At 36.4% G+C, this 26,450-nt stretch overlaps 2 protein-coding genes across 4 annotated transcripts in view; one reads left to right on the top strand and one right to left on the bottom strand.

Annotated features, from left to right (window-relative positions):
* Window positions 1-4,957: 4,957 nt before the first annotated feature.
* Window positions 4,958-26,450, bottom strand: part of MRPL42 (mitochondrial ribosomal protein L42) — a 33,543-nt gene continuing 12,050 nt past the window's right edge. For 2 of the 3 annotated variants that reach the window (XM_045462997.1, XM_045462996.1), the window contains exons 5-7: window positions 22,112-22,275; window positions 18,994-19,163; window positions 4,958-5,126 (exon numbers count right to left, since the gene is read on the bottom strand). In XM_045462997.1, the coding sequence (XP_045318953.1) occupies window positions 19,040-19,163; window positions 22,112-22,275 (288 nt within the window). In that variant the 3' untranslated portion in view covers window positions 4,958-5,126; window positions 18,994-19,039. The remainder of the gene's footprint in view (window positions 5,127-18,993; window positions 19,164-22,111; window positions 22,276-26,450) is intronic. The other variant, XM_045462998.1, reaches the window with a different exon arrangement.
* On the top strand, window positions 8,851-9,686 carry LOC123590132 (peptidyl-prolyl cis-trans isomerase A-like). Its single transcript, XM_045462999.1, has one exon. It carries the CDS (start codon window positions 8,988-8,990, stop codon window positions 9,477-9,479), a length of 492 nt encoding a protein of 163 aa, XP_045318955.1. The 5' UTR covers window positions 8,851-8,987; the 3' UTR covers window positions 9,480-9,686.

Genomic DNA, 26,450 nt, shown 5'->3' with positions numbered 1-26,450 from the left:
ATAACTTTTCAGATACAGCATCAAAGGCATGATCCATGAAAGAAAAAATTAATCAGCTAGAGTTCATGAAAATTAAAAATTTCTGCTCTGTGAAATGACAGTGTGAAGAGAATGAAAAGGCGAGCCACAGATTGGGAGAAAATATATGTAAGAGGCCTACCTGATAATAGATTAATATACAAAATATAAAAAGAACTCTTAAAACTCAACAATAACCCAATTAAATAACCTGATTAAACAAATAACCCAATTAAAACAACCTGATTAAAAAATGGGCCAAAGACCTTAACAGACACTTCAATAAAGAAGATACACAGTTGGCAAATAAGTATATGAAAAGATGCTCCACAGTCATGCATCAAAGAAATGCAAATTAAAACAATCAGATACAACTACACCTATTGACCTATTAGAGTGGTCAAAATCCAAAAACACTCACATCACCAAATGCTGGTGAGGATGTGCAGCAACAGAAACTTATTCACTGTTGGTCTGAATGCAGAATGGTCCAGTCACTTTACAAACAAACGTGGCAGTTTCTTACAAAACTAAACTTACTCTTACCTTACAATCCAGTAATCATGCCCCTTGGTATTTACTCAAAGGAGATGCAAACTTATGTCCACACTTGTTTATAGCAGCTTTATTTATCATTCCCAAATTTGGGAATGACCAACAAACTATAGCAGATGTTTATAGCAGCTTTATTTATCATTCCCAAATTTGGGAGTGACCAACAAACCTTTCAGTAGGTGAGTGGATAAAGCATGGTATGTCCAGACAGTGGACTGTTGTTCAGCGCTAAAAAGAGATTAGCTACCAAGCTATAGAAAGACATACTACTAAGTGAAAGAAGCCAACCTGAAAATGCAACATTCTGTATGATTCTAACATATAACATTATGGAAAATGCGAAACTATGGAGACAAGAAAGATCAGTGGTTACCAGGGGTTAGGAAGGAAAAGAGGATAAATAGGCAGACACTAATTTTAGGGCAATAAAACTATGCTGTAGATAATATAATGGTAGAAATATGCCATTCTACATTTGTCAAAATCCACAGAATGTACAATACCAAGAGTAAACCCTAATGTAAACTATGAACTCTGGGTGATGATGTGTCAATGTAGGTACATCAATTGTAACAAATGCATCATCCTGGTGGGTGATGGTGATAACAAGAGAAGCTATGCATGTGTGGGGACATGGAAAATACCTGTACCTCCCTTTCAATTTTGCTGTGAACCTAAAACTGTTCTAAAAAATGAAGTCTTTTTAAAAAAGGAAAAATATCCACTAGAATGTTTTTTTTTTTTTTAATTTTTTTTTCAACGTTTGTTTATTTTTGGGACAGAGAGAGACAGAGCTTGAACGGGGGAGGGGCAGAGAGAGAGGGAGACACAGATTCGGAAACAGGCTCCAGGCTCTGAGCCATCAGCCCAGAGCCCGACGCGGGGCTCGAACTCACGGACCGCGAGATCGTGACCTGGCTGAAGTCGGACGCTTAACCGACTGCGCCACCCAGGCGCCCCTCCACTAGAATGTTAATAACAGCATTATTTATGTTTTATTTTATATTTGAGAGAGAGAGAGAATGCAGAGAAGGGGCAGAGAGACAGAAACAGAATCTGAAGCAGGCTCCAGGCTCTGAGCTGTCAGCACAGAGCCCAACATGGGGCTCAAACTCATGAGCAGTAAGATCATAACCTGAGCCAAAGTCAGATGCTTAATCAACTGAGTCAACCAGGAACTCCAACGGCATTATTTATAATAGGGAACAAAGAGAAACAATGATTATGTCTAAAAGCAGTGAGGAAGTTAATTATGACATCCAGATTATAGAATAATATGCATTCATTAAATCAGAGTATTTAATGATATGGCAAAAAAATTCTATTAAATGAAAAAAGCAAGTTATAAAACAGCATGCATAATTAATACTGTTTTTACTCTTTGAAATATATTTATGCAGTGAAATAAGCGGGAAGAAGGGAAGCAAAAATTGAAGTGTTATCTTTACAAGGGACAATTATGGGAAATTTTTATTTTCTATTTATTTTTTAATTAAAAAATAATAATGCATTATGTTTATGGTTTATAAACATTATAAGGGTGCCTGGGTGGCTCAGTCAGTTAAGTGTCCAACTTCGGCTCAGGTCATGATCTCACAGTTCACAAGTTCAAGCCCCGTGCCAGGCTCTGTGCTGACAGCTGAGAGCCTGGGGCCTGCTTTGGATTCTGTGTCTCCCTCTCTCTCTGCCCTTCCCCCACTCATTCTCTCTCTCTCAAAAATAAATAAAAAGTTATAAACATCATTATAAAAATTAAGTGGCTCAGTAGATACTAGTTAAGTAGATATTATCATCCTTAAGAAGGGACCATTTTTTGCTGTTGGCCTAGCAAAAAGTATAATCCCTCTTCAAATGTATTAGGGGTTTGGTAAATCCTTGACGACTAGATCAACAGAATGAATAATGGCCTCAGAATATCTCAACACATAATTTCACTACTCCCATTTATCCTACTAGACATTCTTACCTAAAGAACATCCAAATAGTCTCTGGTAATTAAGCACATTGTTACTGCCTTTGGGTAAGCAGTGTTTGAATTGAACTCTAAGAGTGCCCTCTGGTGGCTCACTGACAATGCTTTTATATCAGCTTGAGGTGTGTTAATGCACCTCATCAATGGAAACATGCGAACTGGAAAATTTTTCACGACTGAATGAATTCCCTTTAAAGGACCATCCCACCTTATGCAGTTTTTAAATTTCTAGAAAAAAGGACACAAGTAAGTGGACCTTTGCTAAAATGTTTGTGATGGTGGATAAGTTACTACCTCTGGGGTAGAGAATGGAAGGAGCAGAGAGAAAGGAGGTGATGGTGGTGATGGAATATGTACTTACTTAGCAAACTAACAGCAATCCATGAAAGCCAAAATTCTAGCATCTACAGTATTAACCTGTAGTTCCAGTACAATAAAATCAAAGTTAATTCTCCAAAGCATTGACATGTGGATGTGTGGTTTGGGCATCTTACAATCAAACAATCTCTATTTAGTACATCTTTGTACTTAGAAAAAAAGTTTTTAATTAATTTAATTATTCTTTATTCTTCCTACTTTTATAATGTGGCATATCTCAATCTTTGTAAAAATTTGGATATAAATCAACCGGAAAAAAATCTAATCATTTTTCAAAAATATGTCACTGAACATGGCTGGTAAATATTTAAAATTTCTGATTCGTAAGTTCTATCAACCTGTTTTTCTTTGCTCTTTCCCCCACATTAATATATTAATGATAAAAGGAAGCCACTTAAAAACATTTCCTTTTGGTAACAGAGGGTGGCCATTATTACTTCCTTAATCCTTTCCTATTTATTATTCCTTACATTTTTACTAAATACTTGAAACTTCAGAGAGAGTTCCTCTATTAAAAGAACTAGATTAAAGAATAGACTTTTTATTTTATTTTTTAAAAGTTTTTATTTATTTTGAGAGAGAGAGAGCACGTGTGCACATGTCGGGGAGGGGCAGAGAGAGAGGGAGACAGAAAATCTCAAGCAGCTTCATGCTGTCAGTGCAGAGCCTGATGTGGGGCTCAAACTCATAAACTGAGATTTGGGATTATGACTTGAGCCAAAATGCAGAGTCAGACACTTAACCGACCAAGCCACCCAGGCATCCCAAAATAACAGACTTTAAATGAAGTTTTCATTTCAATGAATTTCATTTCAATTTTACTTCAATGAAATCATTTTCCACATCAGATTTTAAAATATCACAAATATTTTACAAGTTTCAATAAAGCACCTTTCCACCTTCTTAAAAGATTCCTCACGTCCTAAACAGAAATCACAGGGGCAGCAATGCCATTAAGGATCACATATAAGGTGGTAGTGACAACCAACAGCAAAATAATCAATTAACATTCTCATCACACTAGTGATATTAACATTTTAACCACAGAGTTGCATGTGTTCTGAAGCTAGCATAATTTCTAAAACAGCCAGAAAAAAAAAATTTAAAACAAATTCTGTAATATCCTTTCTAGGAAAGTACATTCTTGGGTAAAAGAAAATAACCCTTTGTCACTGTAATGCACAGTAGAAAGGCTCTGGAACCAGACCATTTGGGATCCTGGCTCTCCCACTCCACTTGCTAGGTAAGTGGAGTTCTAAGTCACTTGGCCCTACCTATAAAGTAGGAATGATGATCTTTCTTCAAAGGATTATTGTGAGAATTTAATAATAATGTATATATATGTAAAGGACCTAGCAAGCAGTAGAAACTAATTAAAATGTAACTACAGTTAACCCCTGAACAAAGGGGTTAGGGGTACCAATCCCCATTGCAGTCAAAAATCCATGTCTAACTTTTGACTCCCCAAAACTTTAATTACTAATAGCCTATGATGACTGGTAGCCTCACCGATTAACATAATTGATTAACATGTATTTTGCATGTTATATGTATTTTATATTATTATATTGTTACAATAATGCTGGGGAAAAGAAAATGTTACTAAGAAAATCTTAAGAGAAAATACATTTACAGTACTGTATTATATTTATCAAAAAAAAAATTCTGTGTATAAGCAGACCAGTTCAAACTCATGTGGTTCAAGGGTCAACTAGAATTTATTTCCTAGAAGCCACAAGAAAGAAAACATCATAACATTTATTTTCTGGGTGGACCCCATGAGTTTCTTTTCAAAGACAATTAAAAAATCTCCCTGTGAAGGAGAACCATGCACATTTTTATGGATCATATTTGTACTACTAACAATATTTGGCTGATAATGTAAAAATACTTAATCACAACTAGATACATAAAAATAAATGGTATACCTTAATATCTCAAAGGCAAGATAAGATGAAGTAGGTTTCCGCATATAAGAATGTCAAATCCACAATTACCTAAGATATATAAAGAAATTGACATTCTAAGACATTCTAAGACATAAAAAGACATTTTATTATTGTTTTGCTACATAACAGTGAATGCACTCAATTGCATTTTCTCAAATGGCAAATAAGACACAAGATAACATCTCTTTGATTCCTGAAAACCTCAATATCATCTGTCTTTTGGAGGATCCAGTTTCCTTCGACGTCTATGATACCTTGAAAAGAAGAAAATATTTAAGATATTATTTTAGTAAATGTTAACTCTTCCTGATAAAAATATAAAATTTCTATGATTAGTTTGCTGTTCATTAGCACTCAATGAAATCAACAAAACCTAATACATATATATATATATATATATATATATACACACACACACACATATACGCTGTTAGATATAATTTATACATACTTAGCTAGATAAATATTTCTTTTTTTTTTTTTTAATTTTTTTTTTTTCAACGTTTATTTTGTATTTTTGGGACAGAGAGAGACAGAGCATGAACGGGGGAGGCGCAGAGAGAGAGGGAGACATAGAATCGGAAACAGGCTGCAGGCTCTGAGCCATCAGCCCAGAGCCTGACGCGGGGCTCGAACTCACGGACCGCGAGATCGTGACCTGGCTGAAGTTGGACGCTTAACCGACTGAGCCACCCAGGCGCCCCGATAAATATTTCTTAATAGGAAGCCACATTTCCCCACTGTGGGAATTGTTTTCTACTAATTAAGCATTTTGGAAAGGATTTTGCAGCTGTTGAGGTTAATTTCAATATGGTAACCTGGGTAATTAATCCTTAATTAAAAACGAATAATTGTCTTTATCGTAAAGAAACAGCACATCACGAACGTGCTGAGCATGCTCTATTAAAGTTTTATTCAAAAGGGAATGTCTTCCCCTACATGGAGCCCTCTTAAGCTACAAAATTATATTTTAATATACAATAGGATACAATCAGTAATATGTTTACAGAAAAATGTACAAGGTCACAACAAAATGAAAGAAATGCAAATTCTAAGTGAGGACACTTTTACTTGTTTTTGCAATCACAAATATTTTAAAAAATCATAATTCCCAACCCAAGCACAGGTGTGATGAAATAAGCACCATCAGACATGATTGGTTAAAGTATTAATTGGTAAAATACTCAGGGAAAAGCAGTGTGGCAATATATATATCAAAAAACTTTTTAAAATAGTCTTTACTTTTAATCTAGTAATTCCTCTTCTGGAAATCTATTCTAAAACACATAGAAAAATAGTTAAAATATTAAATATTTTAATGCTAAAATATATTAAATATTTAAATATTAAATATTAATCAGGGAGGGGGAGATACAGGATGCACATTTACATATACAGTAGGATTAAGACCATATAAAAATAGGCAAACTAACAAAACTTATTAAAAGAGAAATATGAAATGCATTGTTACCAGTGATTGAGTCATTTTACCATGAAGAATTTTTCTTTTTGCTTCTTTGCATTTCCTTATTTTCTTTCTTAAGAGAATTTCTGCATAGAGTACATGTGTTTATGGTGATGAGTTCTCTTCAAAAATTCCCTTTAGGCCAGATTTTGGCAAGTTGGCCTGAGTTATTTACTTTTTTGCTAATGTGGAAACCCAATGTAAGGATTTCTATACCATAAATAGTAAGACATGTATCTTGCACTCTTTAGCTGTGATTAAGATAAAAAAAGCATTCTTTTTGCTTATCTTATGGTTTCATATGGGTAAGTTTCCTATACGTTGTTTTTTTTATACTGATTTTTTGAAAACTGACAAAACACAGAAATTACGTTGATAAAATGAAGTGCATCTATCTACAAAAACACAGAACATTAAGTTGTAGAATAATATACATATAGTGTAATATACATATATTTTCTACATGTACTTATACTGGCACAGAAAAAAACTCACCATTTTCTTAAGCTCTCCAGTTATATGCCAGATAATCAAGGTTTTACTAGTGCCACCCTGAAAGGTGGGGTCTCTCAAAGCAACCAGTCACCAGAATAGGGGTTTGGGAAGTCACAATTTCTTAGGATGCATGAATTTCAATTTCTGCTACAATCACTAGCCAGAAGCAAGCACCTTGATTATAGGGTGCCCTTATAACTTACCATTCGGACCTGGACTCTTGAGAGAATTAAAAACCCACCCTATTAATAATTAACAAAACAACGAAACCAAGACTCTTCCTGGAAAACCAAGACATATTGTTACCCTTCTGCAACTACACAATGATTCAGTGACATCTGAAATACTTGTCCACAGTTCTTAATCGAGAGCAGAACTTTATCTCCTGGTTCACACCACAGCTGGATGTTCAAATCTGTTTCCTACTGATGGTAGTAACTAATTTTTGTGGGCTCCATGGAAAAATATTAAAATAGTTATTTAAATAAAGTAGTACTGCTATTCATATATTTATAGGATTGCCCTATATTTTGAGAAATTTCAAATTATTTTCCAAATCCTTACTTTCCCTCCAGCCTTCTTTCAATCCTTCCATCCTTCTTTCTTTCAACATAACTTGACATCTAGTAGTGCTGTTAGCTTACTATCTTCTTTTTTAAGAGGTATTATGAGAATGAGTATCATTTATTCATTCATTTATTTTTAAATATGTGGACATCTACTATGTGCCGGGCACTACTTCTAGGTGCTCAGAATTCTGTAGTACACAAAACAAGACAAAATCTCCACCCTCATAAGGCTGACATTCCAGTGCAGGAGACAGGAAAACAAGTAAGTTAGCCAGGGAAGGTTTCAGAAAGAAAAAACCCAAAGTGAGAAAGCTAGCTTTGCTGATACCAGCAAGAGAATTCTACAGAGACTGAACAGCAAGTATAAGGGCTTTGAAGGAAAGGCATGTTCAAGGAACAGCAAAAAGGCCACATGGCTGGAACAGAGTGAACAAGGAAGAGAACAAAAGAAAATGAGAATGGAGATGTAATGGAGGATCAGATCACACACGTTCTTATACGTAATAGTTAAGGCCTTTAGCTTTTTTTCTGGGTAAGATGGGAAACTGTTGGAAGGTTTTCAACAGAAAAATTATAAGAACTAAGTGAAATTTTAACAGGGTTACTCTGGCAATGTGCTAACAACAGACAGTAGGGAAGCAAAGCAGAAGCAGGGAGACTAGTTAAGAAGTGACTTCAAAAAACCACGCAATGGGGCGCCTGGGTGGCACAGTCGGTTAAGCGTCCGACTTCGGCCAGGTCACGATCTCACGGTCCGTGAGTTCGAGCCCCGCGTCAGGCTCTGGGCTGATGGCTCAGAGCCTGGAGCCTGTTTCCGATTCTGTGTCTCCCTCTCTCTCTGCCCCTCCCCCGTTCATGCCCTGTCTCTCTCTGTCCCAAAAATAAATAAACATTGAAAAAAAAAATTAAAAAAAAACAAAAAACAAAAACAGGCAAAGGGTGGTCACATGGAGCAGGATGGTGGCAGAAGGAATGGTGATAAATGGTCGAATGTGGACACATTTTGGGAGACAGAGCTAACAGGATTTGCTGAGAGACCATACGCTGGGTGTGAGACAAAGAGAAGAATCAAGAATGGCACCAAGGTTTCTGGTCCAAGCAACGAGAAGAATAGAGCTAGCATTAACTGAGATAGGGAAGGCTGCAGGAGAAGCTGGTTTGTGGCGGACCATTAGAAGCTCAGTTAGAGACATATTAAGTTAGGGTTGCCTATTAGACATGTGGATATACAGTTGGAGCTGGATATACAGTTCTGGAGATCAAGGAACAGGGCTTGGCCAGAGATTAAACTGGGAGCTATCAGGGATGCCTAGGTCACTCAGTCAGTTAAGGTCAGACTCTTGATTTCAGCTCAGGTCATGAGTCTCAGGTCTGAGTTTGTGAGATTGAGCCCTTCATTGGGCTCTGCACTGACAGCATGGAGCCTGCTTAGGATTCTCTCTCTCCTTCTCTCTGCCCCTCCCCCACACAGGTGCTGGTGCTCTCTCTAGATCTCTCTCAAAATAAATAAATAAAGTTAAAAAAAAAAAAAAAGAATTGGGGCTTTGCAGACGCCACCACCCTGGAGCCGCCCATGCTGCCCAGCCATGGTCAACCCCACCCTGTTCAACATCTCCATGGATGGTGAGCCCTTGGGCTCCATCTCCTTCAAGCTGTTTGCAGACAAAGTTCCAAAAATGGCAGAGAACTTCCATACTCTAAGCATTGGGGAGAAAGGACTTGGTTATAAAGGTTCCTGCTTTCACAGGATTATTCCGGGATTTATGTGCCAGGGTGGTGACTTCACATGCCATGATGGCACTGGCGGCAGGTCCATCTATGGGGAGAAATTTGATGATGAGAGTTTCATCATGAAGCACACAGGTCCTGGCATCTTGTCCATGGCAAATGCTGGACCCAACACAAACGGTTCCGAGTTTGTCACGTGCACTGCTAAGACTGAGTGGTTGGATGGCAAGCACGTGGTGTCTGGCAAGTTGAAGGAGGGCATGAATATTGTGGAAGCCATGAGGCATTTTGGGTCCAGAAATGGCAAGACCAGCAAGAAGATCACCACTGCTGACTGTGGACAAATCTAAAAAATTTGACTTGTGTTTTACCTTAACTACTAGACCATTCCTTCTGTAGCTTGGGAAAGCACCCCTCCACCTCCATCTGTCAAAATCTCCTATAATCTTTGTGTTCTTGCAGCAGTTTCACGGGTTCCATGTTTTCCTTATTCCCCTCCAAGTCTAGCTGGATTGCAGAGTGAAGATTATGATAATGAAATAAAAGTTAAACAACAACAACAACAACAAAAAAAAAGAGAGTTGGGAGCCATCAGCATACAGAAGGTATTTAAAGCCATGAGTCTGGATAAGATCACTATCTTGGAAAATGGGACAGAAAAGAAGAGAGAACCAAGGACTGATCTTTGGGCACTCCAAAATTTATTGATAAAGGATATGAAAAGGAATCAGTAGGAGAAACTAGGCTAGTATATGAACTTTAGATATATATAAATAGTTTCAATGAAACTATTAAGGTTGAATTAGTGAGAAAAATAACAGATAACCCAAATACAACCATTAGGGACTCTGTAACACTGCTAAAATGATGTGTTTTGGAAAGAGTTATAACAGAAAGAATGTTCCATCACTTCTGATGTTTTTCATGCCAACTGAGGAAGACTGAAAGAAAGGAAAAACATCCTGTACACAAATGCTATACATAAGGGCACAGATGACATACTTGCTTCCTGAGTACTAGCAACCCTAAAGGCCAACAGGAGATACTGCAGGGGCTGCGGTGCAGGGCAAAGCCACTCAGAATCAGGTCCTCAACAACTATTTACGAAGGAGATATCTAATGCAAACTGCTGTTGAGAATATGGAAAAAAAATGGATTTGCATAATGGGTATCCTTCAAAGAACATGTTCAAAGCCCCATGACTTCAGGTGAATATGATGTAACAGCTAAGCTAGTTTGTTTTCATACCTGTAATATTATCAAACAGGAAGTAGCAGGAACCACATGGTTATCTATTAAAATCAACCTCGGCACAAATGAATATAAAAATAGTCATTCAGGCAAAGGCAAAACATAAGGAACTAAAAGTTCGATTTAACTGCAAACCCAGTGTCCTGGGTTTCCTCATTATCTATCTCCCACACTAAAAATTTAAATAGTTCTGGCACCCAATCTCAGCATTAAGCTCACACCTAGGAAGAATCTTTGAATTGCCTTCCCAAAGTAAGTAGGATCACCAGGATCAGGAAAAGGCAAAAAGCAATTCACAAATTTCACAGTAACAATATTAACTTTAGATTTCCAGACTTGAGATAATCTAATCACCAATGTTTTTGGCCACTGGGCTATTTCGGCATCGATTGCATACAGTCACACTACCTACACTTCCAACCCACCCACTTTGGGGGAGGCCATTAATTAAATGTATGTAGGTTCAGGACTGAATGAAGTGAGGCAACACCCTGGGATCATAAAGCCACTGCTGACCTTGATTAAGAATTTGATAATAAGAAACAACTTACTCTACCTGTGACCCTATCAAATAAAATGAAAATTGAATAAACTCACATAACTTGATAGCTAAACTCTGGGAATAAAACTTCTAAGAATCACTGAGAAATTTACCAGTGGACCATCCCCAAAACTACCATAAATAAAGTACCAAAGAAAAACTGAACACCTTCAAGAAGCTGTGGACATAATTAGTAAGATATATTTCGTCAGACAGCAACTGAGTACCCACACGCTGTATTAAGAATACTGTATTATATAGATCATGTGGAAAACTACAAAAGATGTATTCCTGATGAAGAGAAAATAGTCTAGAGCAGGAGATGTAGACAAAAAATTACCCATAAATACAAATATAACATTAACATATATCCAGCCATCTATGGTTATATATAGTTGTGCTAACAGGGAAACTATTAGTTGTGTGTGTGTGTGTGTGTGTGTGTGTGTGTGTGTGTGTATAACTATGTGCTATAGTCAAAATGACTATAATCAAATTAAATTTCATGGAAAAAGTAAGCTAAGAGCAAATGGTAGAAAAATGAAAGTACCAAAAATCAAAGGAAACAGCATTTAAGATGGCTTGACTGAAATGAAAAGTCAGATTGGACAAAAAAGTAAAATCCAAAAGTAAAATTCTACTTCTAAGAAACCCACTTGAAATATAAAGACACAGGTTAAAAGTCAAAGAAAAGAGGGGCACCTGGGTGGCTCAGTCAGTTAAGCATCCAACTCTTGGTTTTGGCTCAGGTCATAATCTCATGGTTCATAAGCTGGAGCCTCACATTGGCCTCTGCTGACAGTGCAAAGCCTGCTTGAGATTCTCTCTCTTCCTCTCTCTCTCTCTCTCTCCTGCACTCTCTCTCTCTCAAAATAAATAAATAAACTTAAAAAAAAAAGTAAAGGAACAGAAACAGATCATGTAAATGATAATCAAAATAAGTCTGGATAGGCTTTATTAATACTTGACAAATTATCCTTCAGAATAAGAAATATTACCAGCAATAAATAAGAAGACTTCAGGGGTGCCTGGTTGGCTCAGTCAGTTAAGTGTCCAACTCTTGCTTTCAGCTCAGGTCATGATCTCACTGTTCATGGGTTCAAGCCCCACATAAGACTCGGCGCTGAAAGTACGGAGCCTGCTTGGGATTCTCTGTCTCCCTCTCTCTCTGCCCCTCCTCTGCTCTCCCTCTCTCTCTCAAAAATAAGTAAACATTAAAAAAAAAAAAAAAAGACTTCATAAAGATAAAGGTGTCAATTCATCAAGAAGCTATAATAATTACAAATGTATATACAATTAATAACACAGTTTCAAAATATATGAAGACAAACAGAACTGCATGAAGAAACAGAAGAATCCACATATATAGCTGTAGATTTCCATATCATTCTAATAATAACTGATTAAATAGAAAATTAGTAAGGGTATAGAAAACTTGAACCACTTTCCCAGCCAAGTAGACCTAACTGATATTTTTAGAATACTACCAGAGGCAATGGCAGAATATACACCTACTTTTCAAATGTATGTGAAACATTCACCAAGACAGACCATAATCTGGGCCATAAAACAAATCTTAATCAATTTAAAGACTGAAATCATATAAAGTATGTTTTGTGATCACAACAGAATTAAACTAGAAACCACTAACAGAAAAGTAACCCATGGTTCAAAGAAGAAATCATAAGAGAAATTAGAAAACATTTTGAACTAAATGAAAGTGAAAACTATCAAAATTTGTGGGATGCAGCTAACGCAGTACTTAACAGGAAATTTATAGCATTAAAAGATTAAATTAAAAAAGAAGACAGGTGGGGCGCCTGGGTGGCTCAGTTGGTTAAGCATCCGACTTCAGCTCAGGTCATGATCTCACGGGTCTGTGAGTTCAAGCCCTGTGTCAGGATCTGTGCTGACAGCTCAGAGCCTGGAGCCTGCTTTGGATTCTATGTCTCCCTGTCTCTCTGCCCCTCCCCCGTTCATGCTCTGTTTCTCTCTGTCTCAAAAATAAATAAACATTAAAAAAAAATTTATAAAAAAGAAGACAGGTTTCTAAACAACAAGCCTTTAGAAACTAAAAAAGGAACTAATTACATCCAGGGTAAGCAGAAGGAAGGAAATAACAAGGGTCAAAAATAGAAAACAGAAAGACAACAGAATCAATTAAACCAAAAGCTGATTCTCAAAAACCTCAACAAAATAACAATACCAGGAATGAGAGAAGTGACATCACCACACACTAGTGTAGCAGTGTGTATAATAAAGGAATATTATAAACTATGTGCAAATAAATTCAGTAATTTAGGTGAAATGGGCAAATCCCTTGAAAGATACAAACTACCAAAGCTTACTCAAAAACAGAGAAATTAAACAGCCCTATCTATCAAGCACAGAAATTGAATGCAGTGAGAAATCTTTTCACAAAGAAAATCCCATATCTAGATGATTTCACTAGTAAATTCTAACATTAAGAAATAATACCTATTCTGGGAATGCAAGCTGGTGCAGCCACTCTGGAAAACAGCATAGAGGTTCCTCAAAAAACTAAAAATAGAACTACCCTATGACCCAGCAATTGCACTATGTGGCATTTATCCACAGGATACAGGTGTGCTGTTTTGAAGGGACACATACACCCCAATGTTTATAGCAGCACTATCAATAGCCAAAGCCTGGAAAGAGCCCAAATGTCCATTGATGGATGAATGGATAAAGAAGATGTGGTGTATGTATACACACACACACACACACACACACACACACACACACACACACAATGGACTGTTACTCAGCAATCAAAAAGAATGAAATCTTGCCATTTGCAACTATGTGGGTGGCGCTGGAGGGTATTATGCTAAGTGAAATTAGTCAGACAAAAATCATATGACTTCACTCATATGAGGACTTTAAGAGACAAAACAGATGAACATAAGGAAAGGGAAACAAAAATAATATAAAAACAGGGAGGGGGACAAAACAGAAGAGACTCATAAATATGGAGAACAAACTGAGGGTTACTGGAGGAGATGTGGGGGGGGGATGGGCTGAATGGGTAAGGGGCATCAAGGAATCTACTCCTGAAATCATTGTTGCGCTATATGCTAATTTGGATGTAAATTTTAAAAAATAAAAAATAAAACAAGTTAAAAAAAAAAGAAAAGAAATAATACCTATTCTAAGGTATTCTTCCCAAAAACTGAAGAGGAGGGAATACTACCGAACCCACTCTGTTGCAAGCATTACTCTGAAACCAAAACCAGACAAAGGTATTATAAATCTATAGGCCAGTATCCCTAATAAACAAAGATATAAAAAATCCACAACAAAATTTTAGCAAATCAAATCCAAACAATACATTAAAAAAAAATAATATATCATGGGGCGCCTAAGTGGCTCAGTCGATTAAGCGTCCAACTTCGGCTCAGGTCATGATCTCGCCGTTTGTGAGTTCGAGCCCAGCATTGAGCTCTGTGCTGACAGCGCAGAGCTTGAGCCCGCTTTGAGTTCTGTGTCTCCCTCTCTCTCTCTGCCTTTCCCCTGCTCATGCTCTGTGTCTGTCTTTCTCTCAAAAATAAATAAACAATAAATAGATAGATAGATAGATAAAGTAACCATAACCAAGTGAAGTTTAGCCCAGGAATGAAAGATTGGTACAACATTTAAAGTCATTCAATATAATTCATTATATGACTAAAAAAGAAAAACCAAATGATCATCTTAATAAGTACAGAAAACAGCATCTAACAAAATTCAACACCCATTCGCGATAGAATCTCTCCATACCAGGAAAAGAAGGATTTTTCTCAACCCGATAAAGGGCATCTATTAAAGACCCATACTGAACATCACACTTAATGTTTAAAGGCTCAATGTTTTCCCTCACTAAAACTGGAAAAAAGGCAATGATGTCCATTCTCAACACTTCTATTGCAACATTGTATATAAGATCCTAAGCAGCACACTAAGGCAAGAAAAAGAAATAAAAAGCATAAAGATTGTAAAAGGAAAAGTAAAATTGTCTTTATTCAATGATACATGATCATCTAAATAGAAAATCCTAAGGAATATATTTAAAAAGCTACTAGAACTTCTCAAGATCACAAGAGACAACCTCAGTAAACAAAAATCAACCACATTTCTACAACAAATAAAACTGTATTACAAACAAAAAACCTTGGAAATTGAAATTAAAAACCCAATACTATTTATAATGGCATTAAAACTACGAAATATTTGAAATAAATTTAACAAAAATGTAGAATATTCATACACTGGAAAATTATATAAAACACTATTAAGTGAAAAAATTTTAAAGACCTAAATAAATGGAGAAATACACTATTTTAACAGATAAAAAGATTCGATACCATTATGACATCAATTCTACTGAAATTGATCTAGAGACAGAATACAATCTCCTTCAAATCCCAGCAGGCTTTTTATCAAAACTGATAACCTGATTCTAAAATTTATATGGAAATCTAAGAGACCTAAGGTTGCTGAGACAACTTTGAAAAAAAGAACAAAATTAGAGGACTTTACCTGATTTCAAGACTTCCTTAAAGCTATTTAGCCAAAACAGAGTGGTATTGAAAAAACAAACAACAGACTAAAATAAGAGAGGCCAAGACCCACATATATTGTCAACTGAGTTTCAACAAAGTTGCTAGGGCAATTCAGTGGTGAAAGACAGTGTATTTAACTAATGGTGTTGGAGCAACACACACACACACACACACACACACACACACACACACGCCAAAAATATGAACGTCAAGTTATACCTCACACCATATATAAAAATTAACTGTAAATGGATAATACATCTAAATATTAGAGCTAATTATAAAACTTCTAGAAGAAAACACAGGAGAAAGTATTAGTGATCTTGGGTCAAGCAAAGATTTTTTTAAGTCGTATGTAAAAAGCCTGAATTAAATGGAAAAATTTGTAAACTGGATTTCATCACAATTTTAAAAACTTGATCTTCAAAAAACACTATTAAAGAAATAAAAAAGCAATCCACAGACAAAAATATTTGCAAGACATATATCTCACAAAGGACTTTGATCCACAAGTTTTATACCATAGTAAGACAATTAATCTGCTCTTTAAAAATAGCCAAAAGATGGGGCGCCTGGGTGGCGCAGTCGGTTAAGCGTCCGACTTCAGCCAGGTCACGATTTCGCGGTCCGTGAGTTCGAGCCCCGCATCAGGCTCTGGGCTGATGGCTCAGAGCCTGGAGCCTGTTTCCGATTCTGTGTCTCCCTCTCTCTCTGCCCCTCCCCCGTTCATGCTCTGTCTCTCTCTGTCCCAAAAATAAATAAACATTGAAAAAAAAAAAATTAAAAAAAAAAAAATAGCCAAAAGCTGTTTATAGATATTTCACCAAAAACAAACAAATAAACCCCCACCCCCCAAACAAACAAAAAAAACCCCTGCCAAATGTACATATGGCCCATAAACACATGAAAAGATGATAAAAATCATTAGCAGTTAGGGAAACATAAATTTAAAACACAGTGAAATGCTACTACTTATCCAACAGAATGATTAAAGTTAAAAAGACTAGTAATACCAAGTGTTGGGGAGAATGTGGAACACTAGAACTGTCAGTGGGAATGAAAGATGGTTCAGCTACTTTGACAGTGTCTTATGAATTTAAACATGTCCTTATCCTATGACCAACTAATCCTAACCCTAGGTATTTACCCAAGAGAAATGAAAATATGTCAATACAATGACTTGTACTTGAACATTTATGCAGCTTTATTCAAAGCAGCCCCAATGGAAAGAATCCAAAATGTCCATTAACTGGTGAATAGATAAAAAAAATTGTGGTTTATCCATACGAGAATGTTATTCAAAAATAAAAAGGGATAAACTATTGGTAACATAACAACAAAGATGAATCTCACAAGCATTATAATAAATGAAAAAACCCAGACTTTACAAAAGGCTCCAGACTGTATAATTCCATTTACATGAAATTCTAGAAAGGGCAAACATGAAATTCTACAAATTCAGGAAATTTTAAAAAGTGATAGGAAGGAGATCAGTGACTGCCAGGGTGGAGATTAAAGGGAAGACAGTGACTGCATAAGAGCATGAGAACTTTTTGGGGGTGATGTAACAGTCTTTATTATGCTCGTGGTAGTAATCATACAACTGTACATAAATTTGTCAAAACTCATCACAGTGTATACTTAAAACCAGTGAATTTTTCTGTACGTAAATTATACCTCAAAAGAGTTTATCTAAGACAAAATGCTTTAAAAAGAGTTAAGAGGAAAACTATGAGTAGGAGACAATATTAATAATTGTCATTACCATATTATCACTAAGCATATATTATATGCCAGGTGTTTAACTTATATGATCATATTTTATCTCAAAACCACCATGCAGTATTTACCCAAATATAAAAAACACTAACTTGCAAAGATATATGTACCCCTATGTTTACTGTGACATTACTTACATATCCAAGTTATAGAAGCAACCCAAATATCTATGTATATACAGACGAGTAGGTAAAGAAGATGTAGTATATATATTTTCAATGGACTATTACTCAACCATAGCAACAACATGGATGATCTACAGGATATACACTGCTAAGTGTAATAAATCAGAGAAAGAAATACCATATAATTTCACTCATTATGTGGAATTTAAGAAACAAAACAAACGTACAAAGAAAAAAGAGATGAACCAAAAAACAGACTCTTAAACAGAGAACTGATGGTTACCGGAGGGGAGGTGGAGTGCGGGGCAGGAGGGGGATGGGGGAACAGATGAAATAAAGGGGATTAAAAGTGCATTTACCATGATGAGCACTGAGTAATGTATGGAATTGTTGAATCACTATATTGTACACCTGAAACTAATATAACAATGCATTAATTATACTGGAATTAAATTAACTTTTAAAAACCACCAGGCAAATTAGGCATTATTTCTATTTTCTTTAATAAATAACAAGATTAAATAAAGAGCTAGTAACTAGCAGAGGGAAGATGATTTGAGTAAGCCAAGGCCCCTTTAAAACAAAGACATACACTCAGAAAAGAGTTTTATTTTACTAGAGTTTAAAAAGCACAATATTGAGTATGAGATAGGTCTATTCATATAAGAAGGGTTTAACAGTGCTTACCTATGGGGCACAGGACATGAGTAAGTATAAAGAAAATTTCTACCTTATACTTTAAAATAATGCATTGTTTAAAAATACTTTAAACAAACATTTTATATCTGTTAATACACACTTATTTAAAAAGATATTATATACCCCTAATTATTAAATTCATAATGGGTCCTAGTCTTTTGATTGCCAAAACCTAAAAATTGTGAAATATTTAGTAAAATATCCTTCTATACATGCCTAATGTTTAAGAAGAGCTCAATGACATCTAGAAATCAACACTTGAAAAATGGCTTATGTTAATCCAAAATAAATATTTAGACAGCAAATAAATACTTGTTGAATGATTAGTGATCACACCTCAGCTTATTTAAAATTTGAAAGATGATGCATCACACAAGGACAATGCCTACAAGTAAAAATTTTCTTTATACACATAAGCTAGTATCTGAAGTTTTTCTGCTAAACTATTAGGAGAGGGGCACCTGGGTGGCTCAATTGGTTAAGTGTCCAATGTCAGCTCAGGTCATGATCTCACAGCTTGTGGGTTCGAGCTCCATGTCGGGCTCTGTGTTGACAGCTTGGAGCCTGGAGCCTGCTTTGGATTCTGTGTCTCCCTCTCTCTCTGCCCCTCCCCTACTCATGCTCTGTCTCTCTCAAGAATAAACATTAAAAAAAAAAACAAAAAAAGTAAACTATCAGGAGAGATATTGGGATAATCAACTGCATCTAATTGAAGTCTGCTTACAACTGCAGAACCTAGTAATCCTGATGGGACAAGACATACCAGGAGATTAAATTAATTAGCAGTCAAAAGCTAATTAGCGGTAATGATTAAAAAAGTAAGTAAGATTAAATATAGGCGGGATACTAGACATAAAAGTATGAGGATAACATGCATGGTTTTAAGATTCTGTACTGGTCTTCTTACCTTCAATTTTGTCCCCTTCAAGTCCCCTTTACAAGATTTTCATTAACTACAGTAATTTGGTTTTAAACAAAAGATGCCAAAAGATTACAGCAGTATGGAACATGCCGGGAGAAAACAGGTAGTGAAAGCCATTACAGAAGAATTTCAAGATAGGGCCTGAACTAAAATATCTGGATGATGAGACAAAATAAAAGATAAACATGAGCGACATTATGAATCATGGAAAGAAATCTTAGAATACAGTAATGACACACATATGGGGCTAAGAAATGGTTTGCTAATTTGTTTCCACATACCCTAAATTACAATTACAAAGACATGAAAAAACCCACAGAGAATGTATAAACAAAGTAGGTACTAAATAAGAAAAGAAAAACCAAAGAAGAGAATAAAAAACAGAAGTAGGTTGGGATGCCTGGGTGGTTCAGTTGGTTAAGTGTCTAACTCTTGATTTTAGCTCCGGTCATGATACCACGGTTGTAGGATGGAGTCCCACATGGGCTTGGGATTTTCTTTCCCCCCTCCCTCGTGCCATCTCTCTCTCAAAAATAAATAAACTTTAATTTTTTTTAATGTTTATTTATTTTTGAGAGAGAGAAAGAGACAGAGCATGAGCCAGAGAGGGGCAGAGAGAGAATCCAAAGCAGGCTCCAGGCTCTGAGCTGTCAGCATACAGCCCAATGCAGGACTCGAACTCACAAACCGTGAGACCATGACCTGGGATGAAGTCAGATGCTTAACTGACTGAGCCACCGAGGCACCCCAAAACTTCAAAAAAGAAAGAAAGAAAGAAAGAAAGAACAGAAGCAGGAACTGAAAGACAGCACGGTGGCCAAAATATTGCAAATTTCTTCTTGAGAAACTGATACAGAAAGATCACTTTTATTATAGAATGATTATTAAAAGAGGAGCTTTTTTAAGACAGAAAAAGAAGAGCTGTGTTTTTGTTATAATGAATTTAAAACTTTGGACAAGATACTTAGTTTGAAACTTCTAAGGACAAATACTGGGAATAAGATCAAGGAAATAAAAGAATGTATAATGGAGCAAGTTGCATGTCATCTGTATAATGAATATAATTAAAGCTCTTAGAATGATTTTCAGCAAGACATGGAGTGTGAGACAAAGCCTCAAGGAATCTCTATTTTAACTAAGAAAAAGGGAGGATCTTCTAAAGAGAAACTAAAAAAGCAAACCAAGCCCCAGATCCATACATTCATTTGTTTTCAGACTTGCTCCCTACCAAATGGATCCACTGACCCTTCAGACTCAGTATGACCAACAATGGGTTCATCTTCCTCACTGTCAAACCTGTTTCCCCATGTGTATGAATGGCACCACCATCCACCCAAACACCTCTGTCTGTAACTTGAGAGGCCACTTGTCTCTTCCCATGCCTAATCAGTGACCTAGTGCTGCTAATTAAAATTCTTTTATTTTCCTCCTTCCTCCTTTTACTTCCTCCTTTTATTATAGTTCTTTCTTTTATGTTCCCCCTTTCTATTCCCATTGCTGGTCCTTTCATTTAGGCCTTCAACAAATTTCACCTAGACTATTATAATAGTTTCCAAACAGGCCCCCCTGACTCCAAACTTTCCATAGATCACCTTATCCCAATACAGAACCCACTTAATGAATTTTTTTTTAATGCTTATTTATTTTTGAGAGACAGAGCACGAGGAGGGGAAGGGCAGAGAGGCAGACACAGAATCCAAAGCAGGCTCCAGGCTCCACGCTGGCAGCACACAGCCCGACACAGGGCTCTAACTCACAGACTGTGAGATCATGACCTGAGCCGAAGTCGAATGCTTCACTGACACACAGGCGCCACCCCCCGCCTTGATTTTTTAATGCATAAACCTTTCTTCTTAAAATATGGCAATGAGGGGCGCCTGGGTGGCGCAGTCGGTTAAGCGTCCGACTTCAGCCAGGTCACGATCTCGTGGTCCGTGAGTTCGAGCCCCGCGTCAGGCTCTGGGTGGATGGCTCAGAGCCTGGAGCCTGTTTCCGATTCTGTGTCTCCCTCTCTCTCTGCCCCTCCCCCGTTCATGCTCTGTCTCTCTCTGTCTCAAAAATAAATAAACGTTGAAAAAAAAAAATTAAAAAAAAAAAAAAATATGGCAATGAAAATAAAACCTAAACTCCTCAGCACAATACAAAATCCTTCATAAGACCCTTCCTACATTACCTCATATTCTGGGTTCCCTCCATGCTGAACTACTTGCAATTTCCCCAGCATACTCTATGACATCCTGTTCTCTCTGCCTACAGAATCTTTTCAGAATTCCTCATGGCTAACTCCTAACCACTCTTCAAGGCTCAATCACTTGATTTTGTTTACCCTCTCTCCTTGACTATAAATAACGTGCGAACAAGGATTGTGTTTGTGATCTCCCAGCACTTACTTAGTAGAGCAGGTAGATGAATGTATATTCATTAATTCCATAAGCATGTCCGTCAGAAAATATGCTTAGTTACTGGGTGACAGGTGACTGGTGACTAGGTAAGAACAAAATTTGCTCAAACATAAACGATTAAAAACAGTCACCTCTCAGTTTTGATAGGGAGTAAGATAGATATAAAAGAAAGAAGAATCAAAAGAAGAAAAAAAAACTAAAGCCAGAGTCAATTAGGAGGTTAAAGAACAATCTACATAATAAAATATGAGTACAAGCAAACAGAGGGACAACTAGTTTCTAAAGGAACTGAGAACCATATATACTGCCCAATCATTTGCTGTACCCCAATTTTTTTAACGATAACTCAAAATCTGTTAAATAAATGGATAAAGGGCCAAGGACAAAATTAATTATTTGGCAGGAGGATGAATAAAAACAATACAGCAAATGACTGTATCACAGAATAGAAAAAGTTTCAAGAATTCTTACAAAATTCACTGAAAGTCTGGTTAAATTCCCCCACTCAAATAAAAGAAAAAAGAAGTATTATTTCATTTTAGCTACACTATATGTACATCTAAAACTACAATTTACTAGGTAATCATACTGGGTGTTAATTTCACCACACAGAATATAACCTCAGAAGTTCGTTAATGCAAGAAAAGTTATGTATTCTTTTAGCTGTCGAGTGGGAGTTAAGAAAAGAAAATAGAACTCACTGTCCACGAGGATACCAATGGTGCTTAGTAGTAAAGAACATTTTGCTAAGTTGTTCTATCATAGGTCCTTGCTCCAAGGGTTCATTTTTTTCTTCTAATCTGGTTTTCAGCACTTGATCATGTGTTTCTTCATTATTACACACAGGATCTGGCCGTGGGATAGGCTACAAAATAATAAGTAACGAACAACATCAAAAGGTAGGAATGTTAGCCAGCAGTAGATTGAGTTCACAATACAACAATACCCATATTCAGGAATCTATTACAGTACCTCAAGGTAAATAAGTTTTCAGAACAGAATTCTGCTTTAGTTGCAGAATCAGAAATACTTTTCCTCTCCAATCAAGTTTTGGGTTTCTTTTCCAATAATAAATTTCTTTATTTAATGTTATTTTCCCCCCAGTAATAAAGTACTTATTATTTTAATTTCTATTCCTAAAACTATAAATTGTACCCATTATTTTTTAACTTAAAAGTTTACAGTCTCGGGCACCTGGGTGGCTTAGTCGGTTAAGCATCTGGCTTCAGCTCAGGTCATGATGTCACTGTATGTGAGTTTGAGCCCCACGTTGAGATCTGTGCTGACATCTCAGAGCCTGCTTCAGTTTCTATGTGTCTCTCACTCTGCCCCTCCCCTACTCATGCTCTGTCTCTCTCAAATATAAATAAACATTAAAAAAAAAGTTTATAGTCTCTAACCTTGCTTATCATTAAAGTGAAATACAATGAAAAACATTAAAAAAAATTTTTTTTAATGTTCATTTATTTTTGATAGAGATAGAGAGACAGAGTGCGAGCAGGGGAGGGTCAGAGAGAGAGGGAGACACAGAATCTGAAGCAGGCTCCAGGCTCTGAGCTATCGGCACAGAGCCTGACACAGGGCTCAAACTCATAAACTGCAAGATCATGACCTGAGCTGAAGTTGTACACTTAACTGACTGAGCCACCCAGGTGCCCCACGGTGAAAAACATTTCACTGAAATGGTATTTCTTATATCCAAAGGAAATTTTAAAAATTTCAATGTTTTCATTTACGTGACTGAAATGTCATCAAATGATGCTTTATGGTAACTTGAGAAATTTTTTGCCCAAAGACATCAATTACTAAAATCTCATCTCCTCTACAACACATTATGAGTGATATGACATATTCCCATCAGTAACACTAGCTCATTAAAGCCTTAAAGAATCACTGTCTTGGGGGCACCCGGATGACTCAGTCAGTTAAGTGTCCAACTCTTGACTTCAGCTCACATCATGATCTCGCGGTCGTGAGATTGAGCCCTGAATCGCATCAGGCTCTGTGCTAGGTGTGCAGCCTGCTTGGGAGTCTCTGTCCCTCTTGGTCTGCACTCCCCAACCTGTAAGTGTACTCTCTCTCTCTCAAAAAAAAAAAAAAAAAAAAAAAAAAAAAAAAAGTCACTGTTTTGGAAAGTGAAGTCATGTATATTTTAAATATTAAATGACACTGTATGTAACAGAAGGTGGGAACATTGCCTTGCTTTACAGATACCATATATATTACAATACAATGAAAATCTGAATTTACAACCAAAAAGGAAACAATTCAAACGTAAGAGTCCTCACATTCATACACTATTAATGTCAACTACAACATTCTACCATTGTTAAATGTTACAGCATATACTTATATTTGGTATATGCACATGACAAAATAAGACTTCTTTAAAAAGCAGTATGTACGGGCATGAAGGTGACACAACTGACTTAGTACTACAGAAATGCAAAGTAACAAAGCTATTAGTGAGAAGTAGAATAGGAGCCAAAGTCAGAACTTTGTCAGAGTGCAGAATATATTCTACAAGGTATAACAAATATTATGAGTAAAGGAAAGTAGGTAAGAACATACAATAGGGATAAGCTTTAAAAATGGATCTTGAGAAACCAGATTATGAAAGGTCTTCAAATTAGATTTACCAGTAACAATTTGAGGTAAGCAGAAATAAGGAATCACTTACATAGTGTAGGAGAAAATAAGGAAGTAGAATAATAAAAGAAGTTAAGGACTTGAGCTTTGGTCTCTAATTCTGCCACTTACTAGCTCCTGACCTTGAACAAGTTACTTAAGGTCTTAATTTCTATTTATGTAAAACCAGAGAAATAATACCTACCCAATAAGGGCTTAATGAGGATTAAATGAAATAATCATATATAATATGCTTAGCTGTCCCTCGTCCTCTTTTTTTTTTTTAATGTTTATTTATTTTTGAGAGTGAAAGAGAGAGAGCACACACATGAGCAGGGGAGGGACAGAGAGAGAGGGGGACAGTGGATCCTAAGTGGGCTCTGCACTAACAGCAGAGAGCCCAAGGCAGGGCTCAAACTCATGAACCATGAGATCATGACCTGAGCCGAAGTCAGACGCTCAACCAAATGAGCCACCCAGACGGCCCTGTCCCTTGTACTCTTAAGAGTTCAATAATGGTAGGTAGCTACTAAGATTTAAGGCCTCAAACAGAAAAATTTAAATTTATAATTTAAAGAAAAAGCTCTCCTTGGACATTTAAAGTAATTTTAAAAGATCATCACCTGTATGTAAAGTAAAATATTAGTATCTTTGCAAGCTACTATCAGACCCTCAGGGATCTAGCAAACACAGGATTAGAGCCTATAATAATTTTCTCTCTTTTAGGTTACTATACTTGATGCTAAAGATTAAATGTTTTTAGTATTATCAGAAGTTAAGTTGTTTTCAAGTGTTAATGAATGTTCACGGTCTTTCTTCCTATTCCCAAGCAGGCTCAATTCTAACATATCACAAATTCTCTCTGCTTTGTATGATTAAAAACACTTCTTTACCAGGCACATAGATAAAAGACATTGGAATTAATGGATTCTTCGAGTCTATACCAAGAGCCTCTGGCTGACTCAGAATTGATTTTTAGGTAGTATCTGATCTCCTTAACCAAAGAAAGGATATGTGAATGTTTCAGTAAAAAAGAAAAACTAAAATAAAACTGAATGTCAACTTTGAAAACTATTCAGAACTATCATCCTGAATTTCCCTTGTTTCTCTTAAGGATTTTCAAAATTTGACTTTTGAAATTTGCCACTAAATCAGCCACTAAAAAGAACCGTCTAGTACTTACATTTTACTTTATTTTTCCAAGTCTTTATTTTTTTACCCTTGGAATTATATCTTTATTTTCCTAAACTTTAGAAATTTAGAAATCAATCCTAAATTCTAGAAAAACATTTTTAGAATATTAGTACTTTTAATAAAGTATATACTCAGCAAAAGAAGAAAAAAGGATCTCTTTACTTAGATCTATGGAAAACAATCAACATGTTTTGGATTCAAATAAATTACCAGAACACCAAAGATGCAAATCAACTTAACTTTCTTAAAGCCGGTCTCAGTAGGCATATCTACACATGACTAGGATCTTTGCATGCAGTATGCTTTCCAGGGCCTAAAGAATGAAAGGGCCTGCTGGAGTTGCAGCCCTACCTCCTTGAGAAAAGAAAAAAAATCAATACTAAAATTGAAGTCATGTTTGAAGATATTTATTTACTATCATGTAGTACCTGCATAAGATTTGTAAATCTAGATTCAAAAAGAACACACTGTATTCTAACAGTAACACGTTTTCAAGAATGTTTCTTACTATGCAGCCCAATCTATAATTTATCACTTGAGAAACAAAAAAATTCCATGTTTCCCTATATGAATGTCTCTTAGCCTTAAAACAAGAAACCCATAAGCATGAAGAGGGAGAAACAAATGTATTCATTTAATCAACAAATATTATACACCTACCAAATATGAGTGCTATTCCAGATGCTAAGGGTATAGCAGAGAACAAAACACACAGAGCCCTATCCTCCTGGAGCTTACATTTTGGTGGTGGGAGACAAACAAGAAAATATCTATTGTGCCAAAAATGATAAAAGCTATTGAGAAAAGACAACAGGAGTCCAGGGGCAGGGGTACTACTTTAAATGCAAAAGTTGCTCACTAGTTAACAAATAAGGAAAGGAAATAAACTATGAGGTTTCTAGTGGGGAAGCATTCCAGGTAGAGGAAGCAGGAACTACAATGGCCCAGAGGTAGGAGCCTAATATACTTGAGTAACAGCAGGGGAGCAGTGTGGTTAGCAGTGAAGTGATTACATGTAAACTGATAGGAGTGATCTTCTAGATGAGAGAGGAATATTGAGGATGCAGGAGGGGAAACAACTGCTACCACACAGAGACTGCAACAGAAAAAAAGGAGGCGGGGAGCTGGACATGTATGCAAGGAGTGACTGCAAGGATGGACCACAGAATCTACACCAGGTAAGAGAAGTGAGGATGTGTGAGGTGTGTGGCAGCTGTG

This window comes from Leopardus geoffroyi, chromosome B4, assembly GCF_018350155.1.
Source record: "Leopardus geoffroyi isolate Oge1 chromosome B4, O.geoffroyi_Oge1_pat1.0, whole genome shotgun sequence".
Classification (NCBI taxonomy): Eukaryota; Metazoa; Chordata; class Mammalia; order Carnivora; family Felidae; genus Leopardus; species Leopardus geoffroyi.
The sequence above is the reverse complement of the archived record's forward strand: the minus strand, read 5'-3'. Positions and strand labels throughout refer to the sequence as shown.

Bases quoted from the DNA above. Each gene is read 5' to 3' on its own strand.
- LOC123590132 (XM_045462999.1), top strand. From the start codon at position 8,988: ATGGTCAACCCCACCCTGTTCAACATCTCCATGGATGGTGAGCCCTTG.